This window comes from Colletes gigas, unplaced genomic scaffold (assembly GCF_013123115.1).
Source record: "Colletes gigas isolate AHSC1104 unplaced genomic scaffold, ASM1312311v1 Colletes_gigas_Sc00067, whole genome shotgun sequence".
Lineage (NCBI taxonomy): Eukaryota > Metazoa > Arthropoda > Insecta > Hymenoptera > Colletidae > Colletes > Colletes gigas.
In genome coordinates, this window is record NW_025106696.1 from 386,585 (window position 1) to 409,878 (window position 23,294).

The window sequence follows — 23,294 nt, forward strand, 5'->3', positions numbered from 1 at the left end:
TCTGTATATTTGTGTCTGCCTTTAATCATTTTGCGCCATAGTGACACTTGAAGCTTCATCAGATGTGACAAAACGTATAATTCTTCAAGATGAAATTTACAAAAAAACAGATGAATCTGACAAGGGCTATTAAACAAGATTTTAAATAAGAACTGTAAGTTTTTTATTTCATAATGTTTTATAAAAACAATTTAAAAAAGCAGCGATATTATTTTACTTTACATTAACGAAAGCATAAATACAAAATTTTAATGGGAGATTCTAAAGGCCAAAATAAGACGAAAATGAAAAATACCGATTTGTTGATGGAAGCCTCGTTAAAAAGTTATTAACGTTTAAAGTTTCGCACGTACTGAATTTTTTTTCTCGAAAATGCGCAGGATTTGTAGGGTATGTCTATTCACCAAAAATGATTGTAATTGACCCCCTAGCTCACCAAAATTTTTTAGAACGATTTAAAAATTTTTTTTCCGCCGGAAAATTTAGACACCATGTCGATTTTTCTTAAAAATTTGTATTTCATTTTTAGCAATTTTGTTTAACGCCCTATAGAAAAGTTGTCTAATACTTTTTTGTGGGTACCCATGAGCTCTACTTCAGAAAAAAGTTTCATTGAAGTATATTCACTATTATAGGAGTTATGGTCGTTTGAAAATTGGACCAGTTTTATTGGGTTTTTCTCATTTTGTATATTTTTAGAATTTCCACATATTGTTCGCCAAAATACGCGTTGTTTGCATTTTGAAACATTGAAATCGTCCAATCTGTTCAGGAGTTATGATGTTTCAAAGATTCGCATGAAATTTCGGGGAACCATTTCTCAGGCCTCAGATTATATTTTCCGTAAGTAATTTTTTTTCTCGAAACTGAGTAGGATTGTAGTATGTCTGTTGACCAAAAATTATTATAATTGACCCCTGCAACAAAAAATAATTTTTCCAGAACGATTTGAAATTTTTAAATTTAATTTTTTAACTTTTTAACAAAGCGTCAATCAAGAAATTGATATTCTTGATTTTCGTCTTATTTTGGCATCCAGAATCTCCCATTAAAATTTTTCCCAAGGGTGGCCGAACACCCTGCATAATATAAGATGAGAAAATACTAAGGAAATGTCTGATTTTCATCGTTATATATTTTTTCCCGCTTTCTTAATGCAAGTACCCCACCGTGTGTCGCAGGATCATACATAGCGTTATTATCGATACTGAAGCAATTTAAATGGAACGTTAAAAGCGCTATCAAAGAAACTTAAACGCCAACTACAACACGAAAGTGCAGTACAGAGCGTACTGAGAAATTCCGAGAACAGCTAAAATCGGCACGCTTCCGCATAGTGGCGCAGCCGAAAAGCTGCTTTCGATAAACAGAAGTGAAGTTCCACGATTCCCATGTGTGTCTATGACTCCACGGTACACGGTGGAGGTAAGGTTGCAAAGGATAGAACACGAAGAGAGGTAAAGATAGGAGGGGGTTGGAGGGAGAATTGGGGAGAGGGTGGAGTAAAGTCATAAAAGTAGGGCAGTAGTGCGGTAGAGCAATCAATAGAGGCCGAATCATGGTGGGGGATTTGGGGGGCGGTGGGGCTGGGGGTGTATTAAGCCACCGTGGAATTTTGGCTCCCCCGTGGAGGGGAAACTCGAGCTCCGGAACAGAAAAATAATTTTGAATGATTTGATGTAGCGGTTGCTCAAATCACGCCATTTTAATAACATCGTTAAACATTGCAACATACTCGCACCTAAATAGTACGCGATGTTTTAATACCGATTATTATCTTGGAAAATTCAACCTAGTTTAATTAACGAAACAGCACCCCAATAGTGGATACAGTATTCTCTTTGTAAACGAGACACCGTATACTGTACCACGTGCTACTTAATTTCCCGCGAAAACGAACAAACATCGTAGAGTTTGTGCTAGCTAGACACGATCTTCTCTTGTTTATCGGTCCTCGATTGGTATATTTCGAAAACTGTATCGAATGGCAACTCGAGCGTTATTGTTGCTCGAGACACGATTTAAAGTTCAAGCGCAATGTCAATAAACAAGATGTACGTACTTAATTTTTATGGGTTTGAACCCGAGTACTGTTGTCGTCGAAAGAAACAAAGAAATAACAGTAAGTCAATGCCAAATATTCCGTTGAATAAACTAAGAGGCAAACGACTGACAATACGGTAATTTCTGTACGCTACCGTCCGTTCGTTTGTGCATTAAATTTGGAGCTTAAGGTAAACTGTATGACGTTTTCATGGATAAAAATCTGATTCGATATAAAGTTGACGTGCGTGCAAGTTGTGCGTACCTGTCGGTGATCATGTGTGTCACTCATGAAACAATTCACAATGTTATATGTGGCGTGTGAAGAGGTTATGATCCACCAAGGTGCATGGAAACGACCGTCGAACACGTACTGCTTCAGAAATGAAGCGTGAAAAGTTCGTCGAGCGGTGAAACGAACGATCGTAACATTAGCATTCTTAAATGCGTACGTATCGACAGTGAAATTTCACGGAGAGACACCTAGTGGTCTTCATAAAATGTTTTTCACCGATTAAGGTGTGCGTGAACGATCGCGGAAAAAAAGAAGTGTTCTATCTTCGAGTCACTGTACACATCATCAATTGGCGCACAGACAACGAACCAAACAGTGCGTTTAATTAACGAATAAAGTGCTCACCTGGTTCTAAATATACCCGCGACACAACTCCACCATTTCACCGATTTTTCACCGCACTCGGGACCGCGTTATTGTTGTCCTTTGCTTTTTTAAACGTGCACGACTAATCAGTAACGCTATCTGTCCTCGCATGTCCGTATTAAAAAAGTCATCGCCGAGATGGCAGCACCCCCGATTTGCAGATGTCTCCACGATACATGGCAACGCTTCAAATTGGCGCAATTCTGAAACATAAAATTCTGTTAGATCATCCTGTAAGTAATAGAACCAATTTCGGAACCATATTTCATTACTCTCGGTAAAACAAACATAAAATACAAAATGGTGTTTTCTCTTCAGTTTCGATTTTCAAAATTGTGAATGCTTTAAAAATCATTAAATACGCCAAATTTTGACAGGGGAGTCTCGGTTATTTTTCGTATGAACCGCGATATATTTTATTTACACAAATGTAATTTCACGGATTTTTATGAGCCGCAAATATACGTTGTATAGTAACAAATTATTTAAATTATCGATTAATACAAGCTTTCGTGCGCTAACAAAAAGAAACACTGCCCACCGAAACGTAAGACATTTTTGCGTGCATAACCACCGAGGCACCCTCACTCATCAATGTGCGTATATTCAAGAAACATTCAAAGATAATTTTCTGATTAAGTAAATTCTGTATGAAGGATAAGTACTACGCAGAAAACTCTTTTAATCACCACAGACTCATCTTTTTCTCTAAAAACAAAACTGAATCGTCAATTTGTAAAGAACATAAGATTGTTTATTGAATATCAAGATTTACAAATATTATCACACACTTGTTACGAATGTTTCATTGGAGATGGCTGCCTTACACGTATCGTACAAATATAATAATTATATTTTATAATGGCTGTGTGTATATATATACATATACATAAACATATATATATATGTATATTTATTTATATATATGTATATAAATACTTAATTATCTTATAAAGTGGCGGTGTTCTATTTACATACGTCAGTGGCCTGTAGCTTTTTTAGTATTGATTATCGTCGAACTTTGATATTAACCCTAACAAATCCACGAATCGTTGATGAAGAAGAACAATGAATGGCGACGATGATGATAACAATGAATGGCGACGATGATGATAATGATGACTACAACGATGTCGATGAAAATGATAAAAAGCAACCAGCCTCTAGCATCTCGCAACATTCATTTATCCTCAGTATACCCAACATACATAAAAATCAATAAATAATAATGATATAGATAAATATATACTATATATATATATATATATATATATAAACTATTCTACTATACTTTTGTGGTAAAATATTTCCGCAGGCCCTCTCGTAGGTCCGTTTCTTTTAATTACAAAGAACTAATCGCTCTTTGAACAGCGCAATAGTTACAAATTTTATGTATATATTACATATATATATTTATACTTAATATACAAGCTGTCCTTTTCTTTATCCGGTATAGCTCACGCGTACTCCCTCATTTCCGTTAGTGCCAATTATAAAAGTTTATAAAATACTTTGGATTTTGAAGCGAATAAAAAATATTCGAGAGTACTTAGAATATTTTTGTATCGTCGTTAAGCATATAGCCGCTTTGTTTGTAAATTCACGTATTTAAAGAAAACGTAATCGGGGAATGAATGTTATTCTTGTCTGTGGTTGAATATATGAATGTCTTAATACTACTCGCGTTGCCCTAACCGAGCCAAGCCAACGACAAATGAATTTGTTCGTTTCGTGTTGCTCGAAATGGGTGGTATTTCCCGTGTAGCAGCAAATATTCGAGTAATATGCAATACTCTGGACATCGGGTCGACAATTCTTACAGAAGGAGTATCACATATTGCTTTGTACTATCCTGTACTATATCCATATTAGACTTTTGCCACGACGGGAACTTTCGTTGGTTCATTGCCCTTTGCTCACAGGACTTTTGTACAGTATATTCAACGTTAGGAAAATATGAAAGTGCTTAAAAAGATGGTATAGTACGAAATACTACAAGCGCCGTTGCCCTCGATCGCATTTCTTGTTATATTGTGCATTAATTGTTACAGTATCCTGCTTTTCGGAATCTCCATTTCATTAATACTAAAGAGACCGTTATCGCAGTAAAACGTGTACAAAATTTATAATTAGCAAATTCCTAGCAGTGGAAGGAAGTATATTTATATCTTGACGGATATGGTAAAAAACTGTTACTTAATATTCACTGTAAATATGTGTATCGATCTGACGATTGAGCAATAGAAAAATTCGATCCGTTGCTCTTTACAAAATACGTAGATGTAAATTGCAAGCTGTCATCATTGATAAATGTTTTCGAGTGTCTTCAAACGAAACAACATATATATATACCTTATAAATAACAATTTGTAAATATCTGTTAAAAAATATTTCGTTAAGACGACTCTTGAATTTAAGTTATTTTATTAATTAGACTGCTACGTATGTACGTATCGTCCTTCCACGAGAAGAAGGCACAGCGTGTTTACATCCCCACTCTTGCTGCAGTCCGCTGATTGGCTGTCACCGTTTTCGACCAATACCTGTGAATCAGCAAACTGCGACAGGAGGGGGGATGTAAACACGCTGTGCCTTTTTGTGGAAGAATAGTACTTTTAACTGGTCGTTTAAAACGTAATTCTTAAGATAAATGAACTATCGAAACGGTAAATATATCGACGCGAAAATTACTATCGTGTTCTTTATAAGATCAAATCGTGCTTTCTTTCGTAATGCTGTACAACTTATCATAATACCCATACTCGATGTTCACATTTAATCCTAAAATAATATTTCTCGATGAGATCGTAATACTACATTGTTGGTTTAAGAGTATACGTGTATATTTTCCCGTAAATAAACGGAATTCCTTAGCAAGCTGCCGAAGCCACTGAGTATATACTTTGTTCAACGAGACGAGGCAGCAAACAAAAGCAAACACCCAAAACGATGAAACAGATCAAACGTCAATATTAACGGTCGACGAATAAAGACGGAACTATCCATCTGCTATCTCGTTTCGTTGGACAAGGTACAGGGCAATTTAATACAAACGTTTCAAGACCGTTACACAGTGTTCCAAAAATATTAAGATTTCGACAGCGTGGAAAATCTCAGCCTATTAAATAAAATTTACAAAACCATAGGCAACACGTTTTTTAGCGTAATGTATAAATGACCGGCTGTTGTTTATAAAACCTTTTAGTGATCTGTTGCCCTTTAATTTATTAATACTAAATTAACTAGCCCGAAAGTACTGTACCGTATAAAACCTATTACCAAAATTGTTATAAAAAAAATTCTGACGGATAAAAAAATAGGAAGAATATTTCTACCTTCCGCCTTACACATTGAACCATAAAATGTTCAATGAAGAGAGACTCACTTGGTCTCGCTACCCTAAGCGTATGTATGGCAGTCGATAGTATCGATATAGAAAATGTACTCTTATGAATATAGATTATAGAATCATGGCAAAGAGTACGTGAGCTTTTGGATATAGTACGAATTATTTTTAGGCAAGATCGTCATTTTCACCAAAGCAGATAAAAAGGTAACCCATATGGTTACCAATAACTTTTACACATATAAGATCTGAGAAACGTTTAAACCGTTTCTCTTTGCTACGAATCCATTGAATTATTAATTTAACATATTTTAATTTGTCGGAAAGAATTCCAAAGAAGATTCAAACATATAAATGTCCTTTCGTCTCGATTGATTTGCATACACTGTGTGCAATTATACATAAAAATACACCATCAACCGCTCGTAATAAAACGTCCAATTCTTGCATCAACACTTTCAAATCGTACCATTCATGATCTTGCAAAATGCAAGTTCACTATAAGAATGTGGCAGTGTCAAATTACATTGGCAAGTACACTTTGCGTTTCGCTGTAGAAAACAACGTTAGTACCGGAGGAAAGAGCAAATTGACTAGGAAACACTCGTTCTAGTCCAATAACACTGGGATGATATAATTTTCAGGCAAACTGTTTAAAAAGTTCGATAACGCGCCGTTCATCGGCCCTTCGAGTATCCACTCTGCCAATCGTGTTGTATTTCCGTGTGCCGAAATATGATCTTTGTAAAAAGTTTCATCGTGTAACATGATCGTCACACCTATCTCTCAGGTACTAACATTGAGAATGTATCATTGCAGTCTATTGAATTGAGATGGCACAAGGTTTAGGAACCTCTTTTAGCACTCAAACTCAGACGCTGTTATGGCATTTAGATCTTTCATAAGACCCTCTAAATTAGCCATTTCTTGATTTAGTTCTTCCGTACTGTAAGAAGGCTATAAAAAACGTTGATATTAATAAATTACCTTACCTCGCACGAACGACTAGTAAAAAAAAAAACTTGGTGTCCATTTGCACAGTAATATTTCATTTGTTTGATCAGCTGCTTATGTAATACGGGACTAAAAGATATTCTTCCCGATTTTACATCGTTTAAGTACAGAGTTTAATTAAAATAATCATTACCTTTAACCGTTCAACTTCTTCTGAAGTGTGTACCGGATTTGAAACTGAGGCTAATCGATTCTTTACTAATTGTGTAGAACTTTGTGGCTTCTTATACGGGCTACCAGACATCGTAGGCCTTACAGTAACTTGAGAGACTGCGTAAAATAAAAGGGACATTGTAATACACGTATGATATTAGTAATATTCAGATAGTCATAAAAAAACTAACCACCATGTTTTTGTTGCGCTGGTGTCGAAGGCGCAGATTGTGGCGGAGGTGCAGGCACACTAAAACTTTTCAAAGGATGACCCTGCATCCTTTTACTATTGTTAGTGCTGTCAGTCCCACCACTACTGCTTGATGGTTGATTACTATTACCATAATGGCCCGAGGCATATTGAGTGCTACCGGTATACGGTTGCCCGCTTGCTCCGTATGATAATTGCTTTAAACGAAAATTATTTGTATAAAGCAATTATAATTGTCAGGGAAAGGTAGTCACTCCTACCTTATTGATATGCGAAAGCTAAAATTACGAAAACTTTATAGAAGTGTATCATTTACTAGATGATACTTCAGTTCTCTTTTATGGAACCCTCTTCAGATATACATATTCTTAACTAAAAGAGGGATAAACGTATACATGATGCATAGATGTTAACTAATTATGTACATATATATAGTCATTATAAATTGAATAATTTTTATATATAGAACATAACCTGAAAGAAAATTGATAATTAATAGAGAAAAAGAAAAAACGATAGAAATCTATTTCCAGGATTATATGTATATCCTGGAAACTAATAAGCTTACTCATAATTCGAAAATTGAAGTATATAGTACAAAGATAGGCAGTAAACATTTCTACTGAGACAATTAAAAAGTTAAATATACATATATGTAGTATTTCCTTAATATGTTATAATGTATTGTTAAGACGTCTAAATTTGAAAGATTTTATATTTTTATTTCCCATATTTAGATTTGTTATTTTTGCTCTCACATATCAATAAGGGAAAAATGACTATCATTCCTTAACAATTATAATTGTTCGTATAAAATTCGATTTTTTATTTAAGGAAAATATTAGTGTTTTTATAGAAATCTTACTTGATTTTGCAACGGCTCGTATGAGCTTGAAATATTACAAGAATCTGGACTCGATTCAGGTGTCGGTTCTAACGTGATATGCGCTCGACTTAGGCTATACTGGGCTACCGTTCGTGGATAATTTTGTCTTACGGATGGCGTATCACTACAGGAAGTGTGAATCGTTGGCTGTGACATACTTGTATTCACGATCGGTGTAGCAGTGGCTATAGCTGTAACAGGTCAAGAACTTTGTCTCACAGCTTAAACATTTTTATTTAAAAAATTCATTTAGTATGATTATGAAATGAAGTATTCTTTCATTAACTCATCATAGTACAATTAACATCGCTACAAATACAAGAGATTAGTCTTCCCATGTCACTTAATTGACATGTGTACTATTACTTACGTTGATGTAAAGACGCACTGTCAACAGGAAGTGTAATGAGTTTAGGTTTGTGGCTTCCCCGACTATGCTGTCTGCTCAGGGTTGAGCACTTCTCGTCAGTATTACCTAATGTTGAGTGAATAAACAAAAACCGAGCACGAAAATCAGGAAAACAGAAAACAAAATAAAATCTTTCTTTCAAGATGATAAACGTTAATTAAGATATCGATAATAAATAAGAAATCATTCAAAATGTGTATTTAATTATGATAGAAGCAATCGTGAATGAATATGTCGTGAAAAATTTAATTAGACGAACAAAATGATGTGCAGCTGTGTTTGATATATCAAACTATTTTAATGTGTAGTATTATTCCACAAAACTTACCCATGTAACTTGGCACGTAAGTACGCTTGTCCAACGAACTAGAATTTCCATGCACATTCTCTTGATTATACTCCTGATTACTTGGTCTAGGAAGTGTGTTGCTGGCTATACCACTGGTAGAAGCTTCCCCATTAATTGAAGATTTTTCAAGAGCTTTAAGCTCCATCTGATCATGATGAATCCACAAATCTGGCGGCTTGATGTTTGTCTTTTGATTCACATCTTTTATATAACTAAACAATTTCAATTGGAGCAATGTAATCGCAAAACAAATATTCTGTGTAAAATCATTTGGAGTACTTTTCGAACTTTATAAAAATAAAACATTTTTGTGTGTATAGTATACTTGATTCATTGAAAATTTGATTCTTTCGTGACAAAAGAACATTATTTAGGTATGATATGATACAAATTTTCCAACGTCAACATTATAATATAGCATATACCTTTTTTTTCTATCAGGTGTATCCGGATTTCGCTTACAGCACATCACTACCACTACAACTGCTACGCCGGTGATGAGAACAATAGAACACCCCACGATAATATAGATGAGTATATTCGAGAGTCCTCGTCCATCTATAAATTAATTGTTTAGTAAATGCTTTTATGTTCTTTGAAAATAATCAAAACCCATATCATAATAAACTAATTGTAATATATTATGCATATTCGAATTACATATATTTTAAATATGCACATTACTTTAACATTCACTACTATAAAATACGTGCAACACTAACATAATAAACAATAATCTAAAAGAGAATATCTTACCTCGACCATGCAATTCATCATAGACATCCATGCCATTGCCTAGCATAGAAATAAAAAATTGAACACAATAATTAACACACCGATATTGTACATACGATATGGAAGGATGAACATAAATAGTAGTCACTATAGATAATAACTCTTTACGCAATACCGAACAAACTTTGTTAAAACCAACAGGTTATCGAATACGTGCAAATAATTTTACGCATGAAAATAAGATATTTACTTTGAGGTGTTTTGAATGGAACAGTTGTAGAAAGGGGTCCATATCCTTTTGAATTCCGTGCTTGAATCTTGAAGTAATAAGTTGTACTTGATTTAAGGCCTTTGACAATGAATTCAGTTTTGTCGCCAATAACAGCTTCAATTAACCAGTCACGATCCCGCTTTGTATTATCGGTAGAATAAAAAATAATATATCCTGAAACAAGTTTATTTAATTTTAACTATAAACTTTCCGCTTTCTCATATGCGCAATCTATTATAAAAGTTTATAAACACCTGTAATTGGTCCATTAGGTTGTTTAGGGGGCTGCCAGCGTAATAAAACGGATACTGGACGGTCTTCGATACTTTGTATTAATAAATCCCTTGGCGCAGAGCTCGGTACAGCTTCCTGAGTTTGATTCGAAACAACCATACTCCATGGTGATTCTCGCTTCCCCTGAAAATATTATTAAAATATAGATTAACATGTTCGCGACGGGCTTGAATTTGTACCATGTATAATGTACCATCGGTAGTTTAGTTCGTCGTGAATGTATTAATCTATATTTCATCTATTAATTTACAAATCAAAGTATACTATTATACATAGAAAACTATAATAATAATAAATACCTTAACAAGTTTCACTGCAAATTCATACAGCGTGTTCGGTTTTAAATCACGCACCATACAATTAAGATCAGTGGCATTATAATATTTATAACGAGGGCTACTGCTATGGTGATGCGTGTAACGCACAACATAGTATCGATTATCCGTTACGAACTGCAAAATTATTATTCATTGATTTACAATCCTTTGCCATAAAACTGCCATATATTCTATCAACTTACTTGAGTTTTCGGTAATGTCGTATCAGTCCAATATAGTACTACTGTAGTATCCGAAAGAACAGCAGCTTTAAGACCAACCGGCGGTATCAAAGGCACAGAAGATTCAGACATAGAACGTTCGGTTGTTCTAACATTTGCATATGCAGGTTGACCGTCACCAGCATCATTCGTTGCTCTCAAGGATATAACGTACTCCGTCATTGGTTCTGAAATTAATACACAAAAAAAGAAAGAAAGATAAAATTCGTTACTCGATTAATTCCATACATATTGTATGAAATAATAAACTATATAATTCAAATGTTCACCTAATTGATCTATAGTAAAAGAGCGTTCTTTTCCATCAAGAAGTTGTATTTCAACATCAGGGATACCCTTTCCCCAACCCAGCTTATATCCCTTTACTTTGATACTCTGATCCTTCGGTGGATTCCAAAATACTTGTATATAATCTGACATCACTTTTGCTGTAACATACGTGTGCAAAATGTATTTAATATTATTGGAGTATTAACAATGATTCTTTAATATCAGCCCTTAAGGGAGTATGTGTTCTAATGTAGCCGTACATTTTTTTTACAGTTTGAGATCCTGAAAATATATTTGTAAACTATTAAAGTAAAATTCGTAAAATTCTTAAAACTATAAAAATTTAAAGGAGTCAATGCATATGCTATGCAATTATACTATGCGACAAACGGATTGCCTATCAGGTAGTGTACTTCAGAAAAAGAATGTATTGGACATGTACAAAAATGTATGGGTACGAGCCTACGCAATGCTAAAAGAACCAACAATAGTATCGATGGAAAAGGAACAGAAAAACTGACAGATAAGATTATCAATGAACTAAGTGCGTACTACAGTTTGGCAATACAAACAGGTCCAAAATTAATAAGCGACATGAAAAAAGCTATACGGGCCATTTGATCATGGAAGGTCAACCAACGCGAAATCACACCATAAACGTTGTCTTCAAGACCTCTCGAGCTTGTTCACTGAAGTATACAATGTTAGATATCATCAGACCGATTTACGACGGCTTGAAGCAGACAATTTATCAGATCCATACGTAGAACGTGTCACATAAAAAAATAATGAAAGTTTAATTAATCTTGACGTTTGCTCTGAAGTACTTACATTGTGGTAAAAATACTGTGGAAATTGCAACATTTTTAGCCATTTGCATTTTTAATAAAGGGTTTTACAAAATCCTACAAATCATGAATGCGATGGAAGTAAAAGTCATTCAAACAAGCGGGCGTCTAATGTATCTAAAGAGGCGAGGAAAACAGACAAATAATGGCTGCTCATCATGACTTTTTTAAACTGAGAATTATCCACTTTGTAACGACATCAGAAACTTTAAATGCGTTTTTTTTCAAACGATATTTTTTTAATCAGGCACATACGTTCTCTTAGAAACTACCAGGCGGATCAGCTTGAAATTTTGCACACATACAGGGTGTTCGGCCACCCCTGGGACAAAATTTTAATGTGAGATTTTAGAGGCCAAAATAAGATGAAAATCAAGAATACCAATTTGTTGATGGAGGCTCCATTAAAAAGTTATTAACGTTTAAAGTTCCGCCCGTGTTGAATTTTTTTCTCGAAAATGCGCAAGATTTCGGGGGTATGTCTATTCAACAAAAATGATTGTAATTGAATCCCGTAACCGAAAATAATTTTTCCAAAACGATTTGAAATTTCTTTTTTCGTCGAAAAATTTCACACCTTCTCGAATTTTTTTCTAGAAAGTGGATAGGATTTCGGAGGTATATCTATACACCAAAAATGATTATAATTGACCTCCGCAACCGAAAATAATTTAATTGTTAATAACTTTTTAACGAAGCCTCCATCAACAAATTGGTATTCTTGATTTTCCTTTTATTTTGACCTTTAGCATCCCCCATTAAAATTTTTCCCAGGTGTGGCCGACCACCCTGTATACTATAATGCATTTCAAGCTATCGTTTGATCCTCCAACTTTTGAATACCTCAATCATTATTTATCGAAGCTGTGAAATGCAAATTTTCTTTAGGACCAACCGATAATGACATTTATAGAGAATGAAATAAAATTTTGTTTGTTTGTTTATTTAACATAACAGCTGTAATCGACACTTGACTGAACAACTATTTAACATGTTTTGTTCGTTCATTTATAACTTATACAATTTTTGCTTCAAACGTGTATAAATATGTATGCAAAACGCCTGTTAAGTTGACTTATTAGTTTATTAAAAATTTAATTCTCAAAACTCACATTAAAAACGAATATCTACATTAGAATATTTCTTTAAATTAATTAGAAAATAGACTCACTTTTTAAATTGCTGGGTGTATTTGGCACTCTTTTTTCATCTGACTCGGTTTCGTACGTTTCTATCTGTATCCATTCTGTCCAAGGTCCCGTTCCATTCACATTTAAGGCACATATACGAATTTGATAGGCAACATGCTTCTCAAGCCCTGTAAGCACTCTTGAGCGTTGGTTTCCTTCAGTCGTTATAGTGACCGGTTGTGAACCTCGATCATGTCGACGATAACGGATTTTATAGCCAGTAATAATCCCATTTTGTCCTTCGAGTGGTGGTTCCCATCTTATTATAATACTCTATAAAAAAAAAAAAAAAAAAAAAACAAAAAAAAAATGTATGACGATATTCTAGATTTTCATCTTAGTTTTATAGAATTGTAAGTACAATACGCACTGTAGGACTAGCTGGTTCTACCGTAACATTGTGTGGTGGATCAGTTGGTTGTGTACTATAAGTTCGCGCTATGATATCTCTACTAAACGCGCCTGGACCGTTTTCGTTTACAGCTTGAACTCTAATACTGTATTCCGTATAAGGCACGAGATCTATCAATTCGTGCATGGTACTAATCGTTTCACGCATTATTTCCTCATTGTCACCCTTTAAATAAAATATTAATTATACATTTCTGGAGACGCTATTTTTTTCACATTGAATAAAAATTTGTTTTATTTTATTTTTTCCGTTATTTTTTTCATAACATAATTGCTAATAGCTGCATATTAAAACTACATACCTCTACAAATGTGATTAAGTATTTAGAAATTCTGCCATTAACAACTTGCGGTTTTTCCCAAGATAAAGAAATGCTCGTGCTGCTTGTAGCATGACCTTCTAAATTCAATGGAGGTCCAGGAACATTGGCCTGTTATAACAGATTGATAGTATCTCGATTATAAAGAAACTCAATCGACCATTTACTAGTCATTTGTTAAATTCGGAACAGACCTCTGTGAGTGTAGTGACTTGTAATACTTCGCTCGACATTCCAGGACCTCTCGCATTTAAAGCGACCACTCGAAACTGATACGTCATACTTGGTTGTAAGCCTGGTATCATTGCTTCTAATTTTTGTTGGGTATGTACTCTTTCTCTATAAGATTTTATTATTATTATATTAGATGAAATACAATCAGAAATGAATTAGGAGCATATTAAACAAGGGACGTGTCATCACCTTTGAGCACCTTCTTGTTTGTAATAAATATAGTAATTTAGAATATCTCCATTTGTATTTTCTGGTTCTTGCCATCGTAGAGTTACGAATCTGGCGGTGACAATGACGAGACTTAAACTCCTTGGAGCTGATGGGACGCTTCCTTCTATCGATTCCAGATTGTCCGTGTCGTCTATAAAATGGGATTTCGGGTCGTAAAGGGAATTAGGAAATCTAACAGATCCAGGAAGATCTGCTGGATCATCAGAAGGACTAATGGAAAGCGGTGGATTAGGCGTGAACGCGGATAGCGTATGGCCTAAAAGGGTGCTCGGATGTTGCCATGTTTTATTATACAATTGACGATGCAATAATAACTTTTTTTTAGGAGTTATCTTTGGAGTAGTTGTCCTATGGGAATTTGCTTTTCCTGGATACATTTGTTAGCATGCAACACGGTTAACAAGGAGGAAACGCAAATGGAAAAAAACAAAGATAAAATTATAATTTCTAACAAAAGCAAACATGAAAAATAATATATATTTAACATTAAAGTAAACGAAATAATTGTAAATTAATAAACTGATAAATATGTACAAAAAAGAATATAATTATATAAAATTTAAGTCTACAAAATAAGTCTACAATATGGAAAGTTTCATATACACGACTTTACCAAATGAATACTCACTAGGTTGATTGATTGTTAAACGTGCTGCAGCTTGTACACTCCCAGCAGAATTTGTTCCAATACATTGGAAAATTCCAGTATCTATAGCTAATAGGCCATTAATTCTAAGGTAGCTGCTAGAGGTTAAGACAGAAAAAGAATTTACCTCATGATATTATTTAATTTTAATCCATTATAACGAATTATGTATTAAAGACTTACCCATTAATGATTTGCCAGTATTCGCTAAAAGTAATACGTTCACCATTTTTTAGCCATATAATTTTTGGTTCTGGCTTTCCATAAATTTCACATTCAAATTCTAAATCTTGATGCTCGCTAGCTACCTTATCTTCTGGCATTTTTATAAATCTTGGTGGGACTAAAGATGAAACGAAAAATATGTTAGCATTTGAAAACAAGAGAAGATAAAAGAATAAAATAATTGCTGTGTTCAATGTCAAAAACAAATACCTTGTACAATTAAATCAGCAGCTGCATCCAATGTTTCAACTTCGTTTTCTGCACGACACTGATAAGAACCGTTATCTATTTCTTGTACATTACTAATCACAAGACTGGATGCTGCAACTTTACGATACCTAGACAATAAAATATAACATTTCAAAGATTTATATTTTTTGTTCACTTTCTATATCTTGATCATAGTAATTTCTTTACTATGTAAATAAATTCTAATCGCACACCTAGAATCAAGAGATGCTAAATCGATAGCAACACCATCTTTTAGCCAAAGTATACTTGGCTTTGGATAACCATTGGCAGCGCACTCAAGAGTTACTGTGGATCCTTCAACAACTACTTGTTGCAATGGTTTAGCAATAAAGACGGGTGGTGTGCTTTCTTGATCTATGATACAAAATTAAGGGATTAAAATTCCCTCTTTACAGAGATTATGCACATTACATATTAATATGTTTTAAGAATTATGCTAACCGATATCGCTTGTCAATAATCCTAATTGTGCTTTGTTACTGAGTCTATATTGTCCGTAACTACTAGCATTGCATCTGTATGATCCAATATCTTGTGCGTTAACTTCATCAATTTCCAATGCACCTGTTTAAAATATAATGAAATCAGTGGTCTCTTTCAATTGAATATACATTTTCGTTGTTACACAGGACAGACAATATATACCTGATGGTAAAACTGTCATTCTACTATCATCAAGTACTAGTGGATGTTCATCTTTTAACCATTGTATACTGACTGAACTAGAGGATGAAGGGAGAGTACAACTTAAATATGCAATTTGCTCTGGATAAACCATTGTGTCTTGAGGTTCCTTTTCAAATCCTGGCAAACCTTTAAAATGGAATTACTTGTATAATTTTAAACTTTAATCACTTTCTTCATATACAATAATACAACGCATTATAATTCTAAAAAAACTAAGCATTACTCTCAAGTACTAACTTGCAAGTTTAATTGTAGCTGGTCGAGAGACAATTGCTCCAACTTTATCTATGGAAGCTAAACACTGATAGCTACCAGTCAATTCTGGACTACTGCCATAAACGCTATTTACATACAAGGACCCATTTGCTAGCTGAGATCTACAGAAAAAGAAGAATATGGAAGAAGGGTTTTCCAATGGTAAGGCATCATTTTGAAACATAATACCCTCACCGATAACTGTCCCCAATAAAATTAATTGGTTGACCATCATCAGTTCGCCACTCTATATTTGGTTCTCCAAAAATACTTTTTGCTTCGCAATCCAATCTAGCTGGACCACCTTGCTCGACCATAACATCCTGTGGCTCGATGGTAAAATACAAACCACCTGCACTAGCTGTCAAGAATAAAATTAACTTGAATTCTTTCACAATTAAGGTAAATAAATTGTTTTTCACAATCAAAGAACACAAATTCATATTTATATTTTTTATTTAAATGTATGATTTTTAATATATTGTTTAAAAACCAAAATATTTTAGCAGTTACCTATCATAAAGGTAAACTTCATACAAGTTACAGTACTATCAAATTTAAATTTCATTTCGCAAGTTGTTCAACATGTGAGTAGGTGTCTAAGTATTACGACGGTAAACGTGAAAACTGGTCGAAATTTACTTAGGGCAGGAAAGAAGATATGGAGGTGCGTAGTAGTTAGGGAATGAAGAGGGGATAGAGGGTCAGCAACCCTACAGAAGCACCCTTTGGCCCTTTGACGAGACACCCGAGCTGAATGCCTAAATTCTCTTTTCCCTCCTTTCTTTTCGTTCTTTCTTGGGACTTTGCGATTGTCCCGATACGACTTAAGTACACAACCGCAATGCAAGACGATTCAACATCGTTTCTGAATAGCCCTTCACGAGAACAAAGGAATAAGAGAATCTCAACGGAACAATTTTATAAGGCCTAATCTGAATGATTTCTAAGGAACGTAAGCTTTTTCGTTTAAATTCCACGCAATCGATACGCCATGAAATATTTCCTTCGCCGAACAAACGGTCGCAAACAAAGAATTTCATTTTCTTGTACGCTGCCATAAATTATAGAATTTTCATTCCTAAGATATTACACATCACCTACGATATTCTTAATTATAACGAAAAGAAAGGTCAATGGTTATTTTAAATTCAATTTAAAATATTTATCTTAGATTCGAAACATACTCAAACCATCAAGTCATTTACCACGTTGATCAATTATTTGAAAATGAATTTTGTTATTTTCATAATAGAACTTTTATATTCGTACGTAGACACGTAAGATCGACTCGACTGAAGAAATTCCATCCAGCTCGTTAAATTCTTACTCATGAAATTCTGAAGACTCTTTATGAAAGAGATACCCATTATATGCAGACAATTATGAATATTTTTCCAATCTAACAATTTTCCAGTAGAAATACCTCGTCTTTAGAATCTGACTTTCTATAAAACCCGTTACAAAAGTACTAAAAAAACTCAATAAATAAAAAACGATTAGAAATGTACGTCTACATATTGAAATATATGAAGAACACTTACTGATAAAAATATTAAAAGTGTAGTAATAACTAATATAAATTTTATAAGATAAGAGCGTTGGATAACGTAAATTAAAAATAATACTGCGCATCTTTTTATCAGCAGGCAATCAAAAAAGACGTGCAATCGATAATTGATGTTAATCATCAGCGAATCTAATTGAATTGGCGCTTCCAGAAAATTGAGAAACACTGTCTACGGTTATTGGGTTACAGTTTCACGCTCACGGTGGTCTGTCACCTTTCCGTACAACCTTCGCGAAGGAGCGCGAACACGTCTTCAACGATCGACATAGGAGAAGTAATTCTCGTCGTAGAACATTATTTCTTTCGTTCTTCAAACAAAGCTTTCCGTTTCTAGACCTAACGTTTGAACTTTTAGCGCCATTGAAATGCAACTAAATTCACGCACTCGAACGAAAACGTATAGATCCATTCGTTCTTTTGATTCTAAAATTTTAGCCATTTCACCCCTCCATCGATCGAAAATCGTTACGGATTAGTTCCGTCTCGTTTTCCCGACTGTTCCTAGTGGCGCGAAATTAGACGTCAATAAATAAAAAAGAAAAAACGAAAGGGAAAAGGAACGTGCGAAATTTGGCGCCTGATAGCGCCACAACGCTGCATTCTCAAGGAAAATAAACCGTTCGCCGTCTGACTATTTGATTTATGAGTGCGGGCGACAACCTACCGCACGGCATACCGAAATAGATGAAGAGGAGAACCATTGCAATGTACGCGCGAGGTAAATCTGTCGCGGGAACAACCACTGCACCTTATTACATCTATACAGGGCGTTCAGTAATTCGAACTATAATCGAAAAGAGAATGATTTATTGTTCCATGCGTTGAAAATATAAAATATATTATTGTAGTAAAAATTTCTTTTTCAAAGTACACGTTTAAGGTTAGGGGCACACCAGCGTGGAAACGACGTGCGTTTTTAAGTTTTCCCTTGTCTTACAATTGAAAACAACCAAGACAGACGTAGGAACGCCGGTCTTGGTTGTTTTCAATTGTAAGACAAGGAAGAACATAGAAACGCACGACGCTCGTGTGAACCTAACCTTAAAGAATCGTCGAGGACGTTCAAGTACATATGACATTTCGAAAAAATGTTTATCGTATCGCTGTATACTAGATAATATAGTTTGATTTACAGAAATACTTCTATTTCTAATTTTTTTTTGAAATGACAGTTTGTAATCGTTCCATCGTATCTGAGAACCGATTAAACGACACCTTAACACGCACCTGGCAAATATTCAAATCTAATTATTTCGAGAATTAAATCCCATACTTGTTTTACATTTTTTACTTATTTTTACACAAAGAAACAATTCCTTTTGAGTTGTATTATAAATTATTTCCTGTATATTTGTCAGACATCAGTTTATACGTCTTGTTTAGTAGCATAACGGGAGCGGAAGAAAGGGAAGGAAGAGGAATGTACAAATCATGTACAAACTTACAAGTCTTGAAGCTGCTATCTCGGACAAGCTAAATGTATCGGATAATTTCCTGTAGATAAGGTTCACATGATCGATTCGAGAATCATTTCACGATACGAAGCGTTTTTCGTGGCTCGTAAAACGATTTATATCGAAGTAAAAATGTTTAGAAAGTAATGATACTTTCTCCTTTTATCAGTAACCATACCTTTTTTACAAAATGTCCGACGAAAAATAAAACTGCGTTACCGATAAAGCAGTCAACGTTTTTTTCTTCTTTCCGTAACTGCCTCGAACGTAATATTCGAGCATATGGATTCGACAATCTTCGTAGGTAGAAATATTTTCTTTCAATAATAAATCTGAATTTTTTCGCAACACGGATTAATTCGCAGGGTGAGTTTGCATACTCGTGGAAGTCAGAAAGGGGAGGAGGGAGAATGTTGAAAAACGTGGTAAAAGTACTCGACATGTGACGAACAGACCGTGAAGGAAGGCAAGGTACGTATACACCGTGGTACGACAAATATACGGGGTGTTTCATAAATACCAATAAACCGACGGCGAGGGTGAAATATATTACGATCCCTTCTCCGAAAAAATCAATTAATCGTTCGCGACAGTTGGGGTCGTAGGGCCAATGCTGATACTCAGAAAGCTACGGAAATCTAGACTTCACTTTTGCGATCGATAAATGAATTCCTCGAACCGGGTTTTATCCATCTTTCTCTCTCTTATCTTCTTCGTAACGTGACTGTTACTAATTCCGTTCTACAGGAGGACGTTCGCTGTTCTGCGAAACGTCCGAGAAAGACAAGAATCGGGGAAACGATGCACTGCCTTGAAAGAATAACACATACGACAGGGTATCACGGCAGTGGAAGGAATTGCCACAGTGATTCAACTTCGAGTGAATGTAATTCCTACATAAAAAAAAAGAAGAAAAAAAAGCAATGTGTTGACTGTACATTGCTCACCAATGTTACAAAACTTTAATAAAGGAGTACACAACTGAAACGTATCCCCTTTTCTATCAAACGAATAATAAGTACGAAACTGTTTCTTAGTATTCCTAAACAATTTCTTTTTCAACTTAAACGAAATTTATGTGTATGTCTACTTAGTATCTAGGATAAGACAAATTTATTCACATAATTCGCATGGAAATAAAAACAAAAACAAATAAAGCATTGAAAAAAAAATTAATCAAAAATTATTAAGATACAAAAAACTGTCTTAAACGAATCACCCTATACATCAATATGCACGCGCATACACCGCGTGGGCGCAGACCATTAAGGTGTTGTTACGACATCGGTCGCAGAGTACACACGTTTGTAAATACATACTACTTTACATGAGCACATTTAGACGCAGTTGTGTGCATGGCCGTTCCGTATTTGGGCTACCAGTGCTCGTGTTCGATCTTCATGTGTCGAATCTACATCGCATGCGAGCCCTTATACGTACACACTTATTCTAACGACAACAAAGTTCATGATAAGACTGTTTTAATCTCTTCAAATTTATAAATTAATACAAAATTTCTCTCAGTTAAAACGATTTATTTTGTACATTCAATGAAAGATCGATGAACTAAAATTAGGTGCTGACATCTGTGTTGAACTTATCATATTCTGTTTGTTTGGGTCCATAATTGTTCTGCAGTTTGCTTTATGTCGTTCGTAGAACTATATCCCAGACAGAGCTAACTGGTTTATTTGAGGAACGTACCCTTTTGAGACCCCTTTTATTGTTTGAAGGCTTCACCACCACGATGAGCCGGAAATGGATCTTTATATCTAAATAGACGAACCTACGTGCAATAATGGAAAGCAAATAAAAATGATAATAAGGGGGATAATGCTTACGAAAATTATATCGTAAATACCGCCAATTTCTACAAACACCGTTATATTATGATCTTGAGTTAAAAAAACAATGAGAGATTAATTTTAACGTGGGTAGTCGTGCAGGTCGATAATGTAACAGCTTTTAGTAAAATCTTTAGTAGATTATATTTTCTATTAAGATAAAATAGCACGAAAAGGTTTGCTGCATTGTTGAAGTAATTTGATATAGTGTTTAACATAAATGCTTCCTAACCTAACCCAGACTTAACCCCTTCAATAATAAATCTGTAATATGGAAGACAGACTTTTATATTCGTGTATGTACACTGTGCTACGGGTTAGAACAATGGTCCCTAGCCATGCCTTGAACCTCTCCCAATTCGTTGTTAGTTTTATCAGGGGAGTTGTACTGCTTTCGTTATTGCAACAGTATCACCAAGGGATGTGTCTACGTCCAGATCGTTGCAATCGGAAATACACCCCGAATCACCCCTTTATACGAGATAACCTTCTCTGCATCAATAATAGCCACTCCAAGTGCAGTGCTTCTCAACTTAATCTTTGAGAATTATTTAAGTCATTAATTTTTTTTTATAATAAATACATATTTTGTATGATTACAACTGTGTTTAACAATGTTCAGGTTTTGTCGAACAACGTTTTATTAATTTGAACATTCTTTTTTTACAACTTCTAATTATACGATTCAATTAAGTTCATATAAAACTCTTTGTTCGTACGTTGTTTTCGTTGTCTCGGTCGGTATTCAGAGTCCTAATCGTTAAATATGTAGCTCGTTATTTAATTCAAAATGAAATAATGGTAAACGATATAATGAAACAACTACTTTATAATAATTACATGTTATAAAAGTGTATTGTACATAACGAATATAGAAACGATTTTTCTTTTAGGATTCTTAGAGGTACGTGTTACGTGGTTTGCAACTTTTAATCGGTGTCGGGATCCTAAATGAATCTTGACAACTTGTGCACGTGACTTTTCGTAGAAAAATCAATCAGTATTTCACAGTTGAACGGTTAGAATCTTTGAACACAGCTTCGAGAACGTTTTTCATGGCGTAATCTCCAGCGTTAAAAGATTAGCAAACAGAAAATCGCGGAACGGTCTCGTAAATATTTGCCTACTACGAATGGAACGAGATACAAGTAGTAGTAACCGTGAAGCGATATTCCTATGTTTTTCATGTTCATCGACAAAATAAATCGGATAGAATATAACCAAATAGCATTCAATTTTCATTTGTAATAGTATACCAAAAGGCGTTTTCATGATATGTATATATCACATGAGGTTTAAATCATTTTCTAATAATATAACGTTATAATAGAATTGGAATCAAAGCACGTTCTGTTTGGTAAAAATAACGTCAAATAACATTTTTATGATAAAAATAAATAGAACTTACCCAGTACGACGAATGTCAACAAAGCCAACGGGACAGCGAGAGTACGCGGCTCCATTGGGCCAGCGGGTGTCACAGACTCCGACGCGTACGAAAACCCACCGTAATTTCTTCACACGATCGCTGCACGAGCATACAATGTTCTATTGAGCGAACACATGCCAATTCCTTTGGTTCACCGTCGCCCGTGAAACGACAAATTAAGTCTTGCATTCGTAAACCTCATTTTCGCACAACACTGTCGCGAACCCGACGATGGAACATGGCTAAAGGATGGCTATACACCTCCGCATTGTCTCGAGTCGTTCAACGATCTGACTTACGACGCCATTTTGTGAGTTCTCACGATCGCAACGCTATCAGCGAAAACTCACAGAATTAACAGGTGGTTTAAACCCTTATTAGCACCCGGCTAGCTATTGCATTAATTCTAAGAAAATACAATTCGAACCAACTTTTATTCAATAACAAATTATTTGTAAATATCATTTCTCCAAATTGTTCAAGCAATTCTTATTGTT

At 34.7% G+C, this 23,294-nt stretch overlaps 1 protein-coding gene and 1 long non-coding RNA gene across 9 annotated transcripts; one reads left to right on the plus strand and one right to left on the minus strand.

Moving 5' to 3' along the window:
- Window positions 1–5,239: 5,239 nt before the first annotated feature.
- LOC122403649 (neogenin) lies at window positions 5,240–22,988 on the minus strand. 8 transcript variants are annotated; one of them, XM_043407282.1, is made up of 27 exons: window positions 22,777–22,988; window positions 16,696–16,861; window positions 16,483–16,622; window positions 16,204–16,371; window positions 16,000–16,122; window positions 15,750–15,912; window positions 15,517–15,644; window positions 15,265–15,424; window positions 15,064–15,176; window positions 14,394–14,565; window positions 14,165–14,309; window positions 13,953–14,081; window positions 13,610–13,816; window positions 13,221–13,512; window positions 11,201–11,359; window positions 10,893–11,098; window positions 10,672–10,824; window positions 10,333–10,495; window positions 10,058–10,252; window positions 9,829–9,867; window positions 9,498–9,630; window positions 9,052–9,284; window positions 8,685–8,789; window positions 8,294–8,505; window positions 7,409–7,625; window positions 7,198–7,334; window positions 5,240–7,007 (listed from the first exon to the last, which is right to left on the minus strand). In XM_043407282.1, the coding sequence occupies exons 1-27, from the start codon at window positions 22,829–22,831 to the stop codon at window positions 6,909–6,911; spliced, it is 4,212 nt and encodes a 1,403-aa protein (XP_043263217.1). In that variant the 5' UTR covers window positions 22,832–22,988; the 3' UTR covers window positions 5,240–6,908. The 8 variants fall into 8 exon arrangements, with proteins under 8 accessions (XP_043263217.1, XP_043263211.1, XP_043263216.1 ...); XM_043407276.1 differs by having other exon boundaries at window positions 14,394–14,802; XM_043407281.1 differs by having other exon boundaries at window positions 15,064–15,179.
- On the plus strand, window positions 19,468–20,413 carry LOC122403651. Its single transcript, XR_006259637.1, has 3 exons — window positions 19,468–19,824; window positions 19,890–19,995; window positions 20,272–20,413. It is a non-coding gene; the product is annotated as an uncharacterized LOC122403651 (long non-coding RNA).
- Window positions 22,989–23,294: the final 306 nt, after the last annotated feature.

Bases quoted from the DNA above. Each gene is read 5' to 3' on its own strand.
- LOC122403649 (XM_043407274.1), bottom strand. From the start codon at position 22,831: ATGGAGCCGCGTACTCTCGCTGTCCCGTTGGCTTTGTTGACATTCGTC. The intron at 10,825-10,892 runs GTAAGTTGATAG...ATAATTTTGCAG, and splicing joins CGACATTACCGAAAACTCAA to TTCGTAACGGATAATCGATA. The intron at 7,008-7,197 runs GTAATGATTATT...CGTTTTTTATAG, and splicing joins AAGAAGTTGAACGGTTAAAG to CCTTCTTACAGTACGGAAGA.